Below are 12,459 nucleotides of genomic sequence, written 5' to 3'. Positions count from 1 at the left end.
CTTATGTTTTCTATTTTAGATATGAAGATTAGATGAACTGATGTATATTAAATGAACTAACACGTGATAGGTTTTTGAGAGATAAGACCCTGCCCTTCCCTGTTTGCTGGCCCTTTTTTTCTTTTTTGAGTTTCAGGGTATTGACTGGGGACAATGCTGAAAGAAGAGGACAGAAATTAATAATAAAATACTTTCCTGAACTCTTCAAGTTGTTAAATAGACAGTAACTTTCCCCCCTTCCATAAGTCAGTTTGAAGGGTTTTGGATGCATCTGAGTCATTCTGAATTCATCTATCAGTTAGAGATGCTTATTTGTCAGTCACAGCTAAGGGAGGGGCTTGAACTGTCCCAGAGGCAAATAGTCATTAACGGAAGCAGATTTTTTTTTTTTTTTTGCATTTTTGAATGTATAAGGAGAGTCCATTTTTCTCCTTTGTCATTGCTCTGAAGCTAAGCCTAGAAACTCATAAACGTCTCTATGGATAGCCCATTACTGAGCTTCAGTGCTCCTAGCTATATCGTTAGTTTGTTTAGGCTATTTCAGAATGAATTCTCATAGACAGTTTAAATTCTAAAAACGAGTTAAGATGTTTTGTAGTTAAAAAGAACAAAAATAAAGATTTGAGTCTTTTTACGCTAGGGCTGGAGTAATGTTGATCACATTTGGCCTTGTTATGTTTAAGGTGTATTGTGCCAAAAAGTTTTGTACTTATAATTTTATGAGCATATCATATGATCTCAGTAATTACTGTTTTTCCTTCTAGGTACTTTTGGGCGTATTTTCCATGGGATATTAGTAGATGAAAAAGATCCAAATAAAGAAAAACAAGCATTTGTGAAAACAGTTAAAGGTAAGATTTGTTCCCATCCTGTCTCCATAATGCTTTTCTGTCTAAGGTGGTTTATGCCAGTGAAATTGTTTCAGGTTTTCAAAGTGTGACAGACCTTTCAATCAGTCCATGTTAATTTAGCTCATACAGCCTAACTTTTAGGAGATTTGTGTTGTTCTCATTAAGGTATAGAAAATAGAAGCTAATAGTTAAGACATTATGCATTTGTTAGATAGTACTCAAAAGTGAAAGTCACTCAGTCGTGTCCGACTCTTTGAGACCTCATGCACTATAGAGTCCATGGAATTCTCCAGGCCAGAATACTGGAGTGGATAGGCTTTCCCTTCTCCAGGGGATCTTCCCAACCCCGGGGTCTAACCCAGATCTCCTGCATTGCGGGCAGATTCTTTACCAGCTGAGTCACAAGGGAAGCCCCAGGTAGTACTCAGGCTTCCAATTAAACTGCATCCACTTAACTTCTTTTTTCCTATATCTAATATTATGTTTTTCCTAGATTCCAATTATTTGGTTTTTCCTTCTTAAAAAACATCTCAGCACCCCCTATCCCCAGTACTGAGGAATTTTAAAGAAAAAGATAAACCACTGTACCTTATGTGAATAGCTGTTATTTGCCTTCCTCTCACTCCCGGTATCCCCTTTTGTTGCTGTTATATATAATTTGCAGAAAGTATCTGTTTGTGTGTGTTCTGTCTTGGTAGAGTTTTACAGATACAGCCATAGTTAGAGTTGCTGCCCCACGAGGTATTTGCTTTGAAAATTTTGATAGTCGTTGCCAGATTGTTTTCTAAAAGGTAGTACTTAGTTTATATTTTCATGAACAGAATACCTATTTTCACATATTCTCCTTTTGGAGAAATGTATTGCTTAGATTTTCACTTACTGATTTATATAAAATTTTCAGTTAGAGTTTCCCTATAAAAATATATTAGAATATTTTAAAATATGGTTTATTGCCTAATACTGGTAAATTAGCAAACCTTTTTATGATATCAAAATTTTAATGATTTATGATTGGTATTTGTAAAAGCTTGAAAGTCCCTTGGACTGCAAGGAGATCCAGCCACTCCATCCTGAAGGACATCAGTCCTGAGTGATCATTGGAAGGACTGATGTTGAAGCTGACACTCCAGTACTTTGGCCACCTGATGCAAAGAGCTGACTCATTTGAAAAGACCCTGATGCTGGGAAAGATTGAGGGCAGGAGGAGAAGGGGATGACAGAGGATGAGATGGTTGGATGGCATCACCGACTCGATGGACATGAGTTTGAGTAAACTCTGGGAGTTGGTGATGGACAGGGAGGCCTAGCGTGCTGCAGTCCATGGGGTCTCAAAGAGTCGGACACGACTGAGCAACTGAACTGAACTAAAATAATTCTTAGTTGAGTCTATTTGCTTACTTTAAGAGAAGGAAAAAATGTGGTAATTTAAAGTGTGCTTAATGCCTTGACAGTGTCTGATGTAAGGTGAGATAACTAGAATATTTTGGAAAAACGAATTTAGCATTTCAAATGCAGAAATTGAGGGCAAAACTAAATTCAGCTTTATGAGTAGGAGGTGACAGTTTTATAAAGTTCACAACGTTAAATTATAAGAACTTATGTTTAATGTTAATTTATAAGAACTTATGTTTCTAAATTTACTTAAAGGAATTCTTGGAAAGTATGAAGGACTTATGTTTATCCTTTCTAAAAAGTTGGATTGTACTAATCTAACCAAAAAAAATCTTAGGAATTTACTTTCTTTTAATTTAGCAAAATTGTTTAAGGATGCTACAAGCATAAGCTTACACTTTTCTTTTCTAAACAAATGGTTTAACTTACTGTGTTCAATATTTATTCATTCACTTCCCCTAACCGTAGAACACTTTTAAAAACTGATATTTAAGTTTGGTCCCACTAGGTTTTCTGACTAGTTTTGAAGGGTACTTTACCTATTATTCTTCGTAAATGTAAAATTTGAGCCCTAATTTTAATAACATCTGTCTTTTGTTACACTTTTTCCACTTTTTAAAGGAAACATTTCCCCTTAATTCTAATATTTCTTGTGAGGTTTGTAAATGTTCTATGGATAATTTAGAACTGAGCTGTTATTAATTTGTTCTGAATAAATGTAGAATTAACTAAAGAGGTTTTTATACAGAATTGGGTTGATTTAGGATTGGAATCGGGGAAAAAAGGAAATAGTGATAAGAAAACACAATGCAGATACTGGGACTGTTTCACAAGATAAGATTTCTCTGTCTGTATACATTTGCATTGTAGTCACTTGCCTGTTTCTGTATCTTAACCACTGTAATTACAATGTTCTCTCTGAGTTACACGGAAACCAGAGAAAGCACAGTGAGTCCTTAGCCAGGATACGGTCATGGTTTGTGTGGGAAACACGGAGGAAGTGTACTGACCACAGTATTTGCTTTAAAATTGTTAGATAGCTCCACATGATTGAGTATCACTGAGATTTATTCTTTTGGAATGTTATTTTTATTTTTTAATTGAAGCCACATAGAGCTGACAAAGTTCTCTCACAAATCTGTGTGCTTTGTTACATGCTGTACAATTAGAAATACAGCTAAAAAATACAAAGATACTTTTTTTTCCCCATTTATTTTTATTAGTTGGAGGCTAATTACTTTACAATATTGTAGTGATTTTTGCCATACATTGACATGAATCAGCCATGGATTTACATGTATTCCCCATCCCGATCCCCCCTCCCACCTCCCTCCCCACCCCATTCCTCTGGGTCTTCCCAGTGCACCAGCCCCGAGCACTTGTCTCATGCATCCAACCTGGGCTGCTGATCTGTTTCGCCCTTGATAATAAACATGTTTCAATGCTGTTCTCTCAAAACATCCCACCCTCACCTTCTCCCACAGAGTCCAAAAGTTTGTTCTGTACATCTGTGTCTCTTTTTCTGTTTTGCATATAGGGTTATCGTTACCATCTTTCTGAATTCCATATATATGCGTTAGTATACTGGATTGGTCTTTATCTTTCTGGCTTACTTCACAAAGATCAGTGACCTTTCCTTTAGGCATAAGCACAAAATTGGAGTTTGGCTTCTTTAAAAGTTAATAATTTTTCACAGAAACTTAATGGATATGCTAATATAAATTTCCAGAGATTGAAATTAGGAATCTGAATTTCACACAGTGAATATTGTGAAATTGAATTCCATAAAATAAATGAATTAATTTGAGGTTATTGGTATTAAGTTCTTATTTTCTTTTGTAACATCTAAGTTTTTACAAATTAGAAATAAGTAGGCTTTTTAAAAATCATTTTGTTGTTTCTTGAAACTTTTAGAATGTAAGTTATTGTGTAGTATTCTTTTCAAATACATACCTTTTGAAGTTAGACCTTTCAGTATTTAAAATTAAAAGGCTAGGGCCAACTGGGTAAAGAATCCAGGAAAATGATTTTTCCTTACTAAATGTATAAAATTATTTCCCCCCAAAGTTTTCTTAGCTCATTATCCAGCTTAGGTGTCCCTTGCTTAATAGAATATGCTTATCAAAGTTAAGTACTTGAAAAATTATGCAAAAAATGACACTGTGAAATTACTTCTTATTTTACTTGGATGTCTGTACTAGCTGGCAGGAAGATAAACTCTTACCAATTAGTTGCAGACCTCCAACTATTACTAGTTTTAAATTCTAAAAAATCCTTCCAGCCCCCAAATACTGATAGTTCTGACCATAATTTGATTAAAAATTATTTATATTACAGAAAGAGTAAAAAAGACGTATCCTGCCATTTACTGAATGATCCTAAATTTTAAATAGTTTCTAAACAACTAAAATTTATTTCAACAGACATTGGGGTAAAGTGATTTTTCCAAAATAGCAAGTGTTTCAGGTCCTTGGGTTTGTGTCTACCCATTTTGTATTCCTACAAAAGTTTTAAGTGAAGCCATCTGGAGTGATTCCATGGGTTAGTCTTGGAAGTAAGTGAAATTAATAATTTCTCAGCTTTGACCGCTCCACTTTTAAGGAGTGAGTATGTAATCATGGTGCTTGTGTTTAGTGGTCTCGATTTTATTGATGGTTCAACATTTTCCTCGGTAGGACTGGAAGCTGGATGTTGGCTTTTCCAACCTTTGTATCTTCTTCTCCCTCCTACTGCATTGATCATAAGATGTATAAATTATTACTACTTTTTTTTTTTTTTTTTACTGTTGACATACAGTGTTGGTTTCTTTGAAAGTATTTTTAAAGGTATACTCTTAACTTTGTTTTTGATATCTAAAAACCATTTTAAAAAATTAAAACTCATTTTCAGTTACATAAGAAAATATACTATTCACTTATTCACTTAATGGAAATGTTCTTTTCAAACAGGAAAGAAAATCCTCTATTCTATTAAGATAGAGGAATCCTTATAGATTTGTACAGATATTGATGGCTTTGGATTCTTTTGAAGGTGTAGACTAAAGATATTAATAAATTGCATTATCATGTTTTATTTCAAAAACATTGAACTAAAAGCCAGTTTTAGTTCTGTTTGTTACCTAGAGAGAAAACCATGAGTTCAGAAGCTAAAAAGTAAATAGAATAATCCTACTAATTTTGACTAGTATATGAAAATTAAATCTTTTTCTACTAATGTAATGGTAGTTCTTTTTGTTTGTTTAGCTACATAGAGGTAAGCAGGAAACAATAAAATGCACCACAGTCTCCTGTGGTCATTCTTTTCTAGTTGTATGTTTGTAAAGTTAGAAAATTTAAACAGGACAGAAAAGTACAAAATGTAGCTCTTCCACCTCTAAAAGTAACCACCCTAAACAATTTCTTATGACTCTTTACCAGTAAGAAGAAGAACACATCCAAATATATCTAATTTTCAAAAACCGTTTTTAAAAATAATTTTTACTGGAGTATAGTTGATTCACAGTGTTGTGTTAGTCTCTGCTGGGCAGCAGAGTGAGTGAGTTATCCATCCACACATGTCCACTGTTTTAGATCCTTTTCCCATGTGAGTAGGTCATTGCGCAGTACTGATCTGAGTCCCTGTGCCATACAGTAAGTTCCTGTTGGTTATTTTGTATGTAGTAGTGTGTGTCAGTCCGTCTCCTGGTTTATCCCTCTTTCCCTTCTCCCTGTAGTAACCGTGAGTTTGTTTTCTACGTCTTTGACTCTATTTCTGTTTTGTAAAGAGGTTTATTTGTATGATTTTTTAAGATTCCACATATGACCTTATCATGTGATATTTGCCTTTCTCTGTCTGACTTAATTCACTCAGTATGACAATCTGTAGGTTCATCTTTATTGCTGAAAATGGTGTTATTTCATACTTTTTTATGGCTGAGTAATATTCCATGTATATATGTACCACATCTTCTTTATCCATTCCTGTTGATGGACATCCAAATAAATTTGATTTTGAAATATAGCTGATCACATAAACACAGTTTTTTACTTTGCTTTTAAAATTTAATGTATCTTGTAAATATTCCTCTGTCAGTGCATATAAATCTGACTTTTTAAATTAAGATATCTGCATAATGTTCTTGCATGGTAAAATTTAACTAGGTCTCTGTTGATGGGCACTTTGGTCTTTGGTTGTTTTGAGTTTTTTGCTGTTAGAATTGAACAGTATTCTTGTTAAGTTATGTATAGATGAGTTTTTGTGAGTAGACTTTTAGCAGTGGGATTGATGATGGTACATGGTATATGTATTTAAAAATTTTGTTAGATGTTGCTTCCTGTATCTACCCAAGATGGTCTTCATGAGCCTGTTTCCTTACACTCTTGCCCAAACTGGCAGGTTGCTGACTTTTCTGTCTCTTCCAATCTTAAGAGGAAAATTGCATCTCCTAGTTTAATTTGCCGGTGACTCAGATGGTAAAGAATCCCCCTGCAATGCAGGTGACCCGGGTTCTATCCCTAGGTTGGGCAGATCCCCTGGAGAAGGGAATGGCTACCCACTCCCTTGAGAATTCTTGCCTTGAGAAGTTCCATGGACAGAGGAGCCTGGCGGGCTACAGTCTGTGGGGTCACAAAGAGTCAGACACAACTGAGCGACTTTCACAGTTTAATTTGCATTTCTTTATTTAGGAATGAGGCAGAAAATCCTTTTTTAATTTTGCTGATTCTTTGTATTTCTTTTCTAAGTAAACTGTTTATATCCTTTGCCTCTTTTTCAAATGTGTTTTCCTGTTGTATGAGCTCTAAGGGAGGTGGGGGAATTGGCCCTTTATATGCCTTATGTGTTGCAGATATTTATCCAGTCTGTTACTTTCTCTACTTGGTTTCTGAAACCTTATTTAATTTCAACTTTATGTAGTCAAGCTTATCCTTATTGGCATTTGTAAATATTGACCTTGTCAATGAGATTCTGTGTACTACAGTAGAATTTTAGGCTAGACCTGTTTAGATTTACCTGAAACTTTTCATGAAAATTTACCATATGGTCTGTTATTCAGTCACTAAGTCATGTCTGACTTTTTGTGACCCCATGGACTATAGCGCACCAGGCTGCTCTGTGTACCACTATCTCCTGGAGTTGGCTCCAACTCATCTCGATAAAAATTCCAGCAGGTTTTTTCTCATAGAAATAGAAAAACTGATGCTAAAATCAATGTGGAAATGTTATAGCCAGAATAATCTTGAAAGAGAACAAATTTGGAGAATTTATAGTATACTTGATTTTTAGATAAACTAGAAAGCTACAGTAATCAAGAAAGTGTTATATAGACTTAAGATTGATGGAACAGATTCAGTTCAGTTCAGTCGCTCAGCTGTGTCTGACACTCTAGAACACCATGAATTGCCGCACGCCAGGCTTTCCTGTCCTTCATTATCTCCCAGAATTTGCTCAGACTCAGACGTCCATTGGGTCAGTGATGCCATCCAACCATCTCACCCTCTGTAGCCCTCTTCTTCTGTTGCCTTTAATCTTTCCCAGCATCAGGGTCTTTTCCAGTCTGTCAGCTCTTCATATCAGGTGGCCTAAGTATTGGAGCTTCAGCTTCAGCAACAGTCCTTCCAGTGATTATTCAGAGTTAATTTCCTTTAGGATTGACTGGTTTGATCTCCTTGCAGTCCAAGGGACTCTCAAGAGTCTTCTTCAGCACCACAATTCAAAAGCATCAGTTCTTTGACTCTCAGCCTTCTTTGAGATAGTTCCTTACTAATATCAGAAAATATTGGTGTCATAAGTGTAATATTATCATACTATATATGACAATGTTTTTTTCTTTATATACAGATCAAGCTTCTGAAATTCAGGTGACAATGATGCTCACCGAAAGTTGTAAGCTCCGAGGTCTTCATCACAGGTGAGAGGAGAAACCACTCAGCATTTAAGTGTTAATTACACTTAATATATGGTAACATAGTATGCTACGTTTTTAAAAATGTTGTAATGTGTTCTTAATTGAAAGCCTTTTTGGAATAGCTTAATTTTTTTCCTAAATATAAAAATGAAATGTATGCTTATTGCACAAAATTTAAAAACATAATACAATGTAAAGAGTATGTAAGCCCACATCTAGATAATTATAGCTGAGCTTTTAGGAAAGGGCTTATATTTATGTGTATATTTCCCTTTAAAAAGTAGGATAATGATATACATATGCTAAAAAAATATTTGTTAGGAAATTTTGCGCATATAGAGCAGAGGGTCCCCAGGCCTGTTAGGAACTGGGCTGCACTGCAGGAAGTGAATGGCAGGTGATCCAGCAAAGCTTCATCTCCCGCTCCTCATTGCTCAGTTTACCACCTGAACCCCCCACCCCCGCCTCATCTGTGAATAAATTGTCTTCCACCAATCTAGTCCTTGGTGCCAAACAGATTGGGGACCTCCAAAGTAGAGTACCAAAGACCAGAATATAAACACCAATAAGCCTGCAGCCTAAATTCATTGATAGTTTACATTTTGCCATTTGTGCTGTGCATGTGTATGTATCATTCATCTATTTAGATAGATATAGATGGATAGGTATTTGTGATTGTGGAAATATTTTAAACTAAATTGGATATCTCAGCACTTTCAATGCATTTCCAACATGCATTTTCCCAAAATGTTGAGAATATTTTCCTACAAAATCATAACACTATTATCTTTAGTAAGGTTAGCATCCTTCTTGATATAGCAAAAAGATGTATCGAACTTTTCATGTAACTATAGATTCATATCCATATTTAAAAAGACTACTTGTAGTTCATTTAATGGATGCATCAAATTTTATTTTACCAGTCTCTTATCATTAGTTTTCAGTATGACTTTTTTTAAAGATACATATAGTTCTATTAGATGAAGAAATTTTTTTAAAAGCTTGATAGCAGTCCTTTTCCAGAGCTATAACAAGATATTTTAACTTCTGAGCCAAAAAGGGCATAATTATAGTATCACATTATGTAGTGGTATCAGTGTCTGGGCAAGGTGTTTGTTGTTGTTTTAAAGCACTGTACAGAGTCAGTTTAATTTGTGTGCCTACTTGAAATTTGGTCACGTATGTTTGAAAAATGGGAGGGTGACCATCCTTATTGGAAGATATTTATAGACTTCTAGGAAAAAAAAAAGTAATGTGTGCAAAAGGCATTATACATTGTAATTTCTGTGTACTTTCTGCAGTTACTTATTCTGCCAAAAAATGACTATGCAGTTTTATTTTTGAATTTTATTTATACTTCAGTTCATATTCAAAAGAATTTGAGGACCTAAAAAGGCAGCTATAGTAAGATTAAAAAAAATGGTAATGAAAACAAAACTGAGTTTTATGGCATTTTGATGCTGGAAAAACCAACAATAAGGAGACAAAGCAACTCTTAGCTTCTGGGCAAGCAAGGCTGAAGGAAGTATTAACATTTGTTAAATCTCAGTATTAGAAGAGAAAGAAATGTACGTGTTTCCTGGAGAAAAGATTTCCTGGCTTCATACCCTGAGACAGATGTCTCATTAGGTTTATCATATATTTGGGACATTGATTAAGTTAATGGACATTGAAAATAAAGCAGCCAGAGAATTTTGAAAAAATTGACCACACAGTAATGAGGGGCTAAAAATGTCCTTTTGAAGGATTAAAGTCCTGTACTTTTAAGGATATTACCTTCTGTTGGCCTGATTCACTGATTTAGTCCAAGAATAGAACTCATTTGAAGAGGAATGGATAGATAACTCATTCCTTAGATTATATTTTCTGAAAAAAGCTACATTTTATTTCCTCTGAGTAACAAGATAAGAACTAGGTAATGATGAACTGGGAAATGTTACTGCCGACAGTGTTGCGAGTACTTGATTTATCATGCTGACGCTCGGGGGAAGAACCAAAATGTTAAATACTGGTATATAATATTAACCTAATACTTAGGTGCTTAGCTAGTATTCTTACCCTGATGAAAGATCTGTACCACATCAGCACAAAAGTGGGTGGCAGGGATAAAAATAGACAAAGCCAGAATTTTCTCACGAAGCAGTTTTATATCCATGGTAGCCCAAAGGTGCTTTGGCTGAAAAATGTTCAGAGCAAGCATTTGTAGCATTTTCTCAGGCATTTTAAGCTACAGGATATTCCAGCATCCAACTAAGATGAATTAGTATCCCCAAGATACCCTAAGGTGGTGGAATGGGGTGACTTACTGAATTAGGGTTATTTGTTACTGCATGCTCAGTGATTAGGGGAAGTCTTCTAAAGATAGGTTATGGTTTGATCCTGATTACTTGTTCTTTCCAGTCATAAAGTGATACCAGGACTCCTAGGTTTTAAATTAGCCTGCAGCCTAAACTCATTGATAGTTTGCATTACATAGTTAATATGTAGAACATATATGGTTCTTTCTACCCATTGTAGGAATTTATTTCATTTATAAGGGGACTAGGGTCTACAATACATTTTTTTTTGACCCCTAATGCCTAGACTGTAAGAAAATTAGAGATACCAAAGGAATATTTCATGCAAAGATGGGTACAGTAAAGGACAGAAATGTCATGGACCTAACAGAAGCAGAAGATATTAAGAAGAGGTGGCAAGAATACACAGAACTATACAAAAAAGATCTTCATGACCTAGATAACCATGATGGTGTGATCACTCACTTAGAGCCAGACATCTTAGAATGTGAAGTCAAATGCTGAGAATGCTGAGAAAACTCAGCAGTGGCCACAGAACTGGAAAAGGTCAGTTTTCATTCCCATCACAAAGAAGGACAATGCCAAAGAATGTTCAAACTACTGCACGATTGCACTCATCTCACACGCTAGCAAAGTGATGCTCAAAATTCTCCAAGTCAGGCTTCAACAGTACATGAACCGTGAGCTTCCAGATGTTCAGGCTGGATTTAGAAAAGGCAGAGGAACCAGAGATCAAATTGCCAAGATCCACTGGATCATCGAAAAAACAAGAGAGTTCCAGAAAAACATCTGTTTCATTGATTACACCAAAGCTTTTGACTGTGTAGATCACAGCAAACTTGGGAAAATTCTTCAAGAGATGGGAATACCAGACCATCTGACCTACCTCGTGAGAAATCCGTATGCAGGTCAAGAAGCAACAGTTAGAAGTGGGCATGGAACAACAGATTGGTTCCAAATGGGGAGAGGAGTACATCAAGGCTGTGTATTGTCACCCTGCTTATTTAACATATGTATAGAGTACATCAAGTGAAATACCAGGCTGGATAAAGCACAAACTGGAATCAAGATTGCTGGGAGAAATATCAGTAACCTCAGATATGCAGATGGCACCACCCTTATGGCAGAAAGTGAAGAAATGAAGAGCCTCTTGATGAAAATGAAAGAGAAGAGTGAAAAAGCTGGCTTGAAACTCAAAATTCAAAAAACTAAGATCATGGCATCTGGTCCCATCACTCCATGGCAAATAGGTGGAGAAACAATGGAAACAGTGACAGACTTTATTTTCTTGGACTCAAAATCACTGCAGGTGGTGACTGCAGCCATGAAATTAAAAGACTTGCGCCTTGGGAGAAAAGCTATGACCAACCTAGACAGCATATTAAAAAGCAGAGACATTACCTTGCTGTCAAAGGTCTGTCTAGAAAAGCTATGGTTTTTCCAACAGTCATGTATGGATGTGAGAGTTGGACTATAAAGAAAGCTGAGCACTGAAGGATTGTTGCTTTTGAACTATGGTATTGTAGAAGACTCCTGAGAGTCACTTGGACTGCAAGGAGATCAAATCAGTTTATCCTAAAGGAAATCAGCACTGAATATTCATTGGAAGGACTGATGCTGAGGCTGAAGCTCCAATACTTTGGCCACCTGATGTGAAGAACTGACTCATTTGAAAAGACACTGATGCTGGGAAAGATTGAAGGCATGAGGAGAAGGGGACGACAGAGGATGAGATGGTTGGATGGCATCACCGACTTGATTGACATGAGTTTGAGCAAGCTCTGGGAGTTGGTGATGGACAGGGAATCTTGGTGTGCTGCGGTCCATAGGGTTGCAAAGAGTCGGACACAACTGAGTGACTGAACTGAACTGTCTAGACTGCTCATGGCTGTATGTATGCATTTGTTTATTCATTGTTTTGTTCTCCTTTATTAAGTGCCCATTTTACACTTGGAACACTGCGAGGCATGAGGGTTAAAAATGAATAGTGATCTTCAGTAATCAGATTATAGAATTTATCAAGCAAACTCAATAT

The 12,459-nt window shown here is 35.9% G+C and overlaps 1 protein-coding gene across 2 annotated transcripts in view; it reads left to right on the top strand.

Annotated features, from left to right (window-relative positions):
* Positions 1 to 12,459, top strand: part of RYK (receptor like tyrosine kinase) — a 115,825-nt gene that overhangs the window by 57,523 nt on the left and 45,843 nt on the right. For both annotated transcript variants that reach the window (XM_043873945.1, XM_043873944.1), the window contains exons 9-10: positions 765 to 851; positions 8,061 to 8,130. In XM_043873945.1, the coding sequence (XP_043729880.1) occupies positions 765 to 851; positions 8,061 to 8,130 (157 nt within the window). The remainder of the gene's footprint in view (positions 1 to 764; positions 852 to 8,060; positions 8,131 to 12,459) is intronic.

Source organism: Cervus elaphus, chromosome 19 (genome assembly GCF_910594005.1).
Source record: "Cervus elaphus chromosome 19, mCerEla1.1, whole genome shotgun sequence".
Classification (NCBI taxonomy): domain Eukaryota; kingdom Metazoa; phylum Chordata; class Mammalia; order Artiodactyla; family Cervidae; genus Cervus; species Cervus elaphus.
This window is presented reverse-complemented; position numbering and strand designations above follow the sequence as displayed.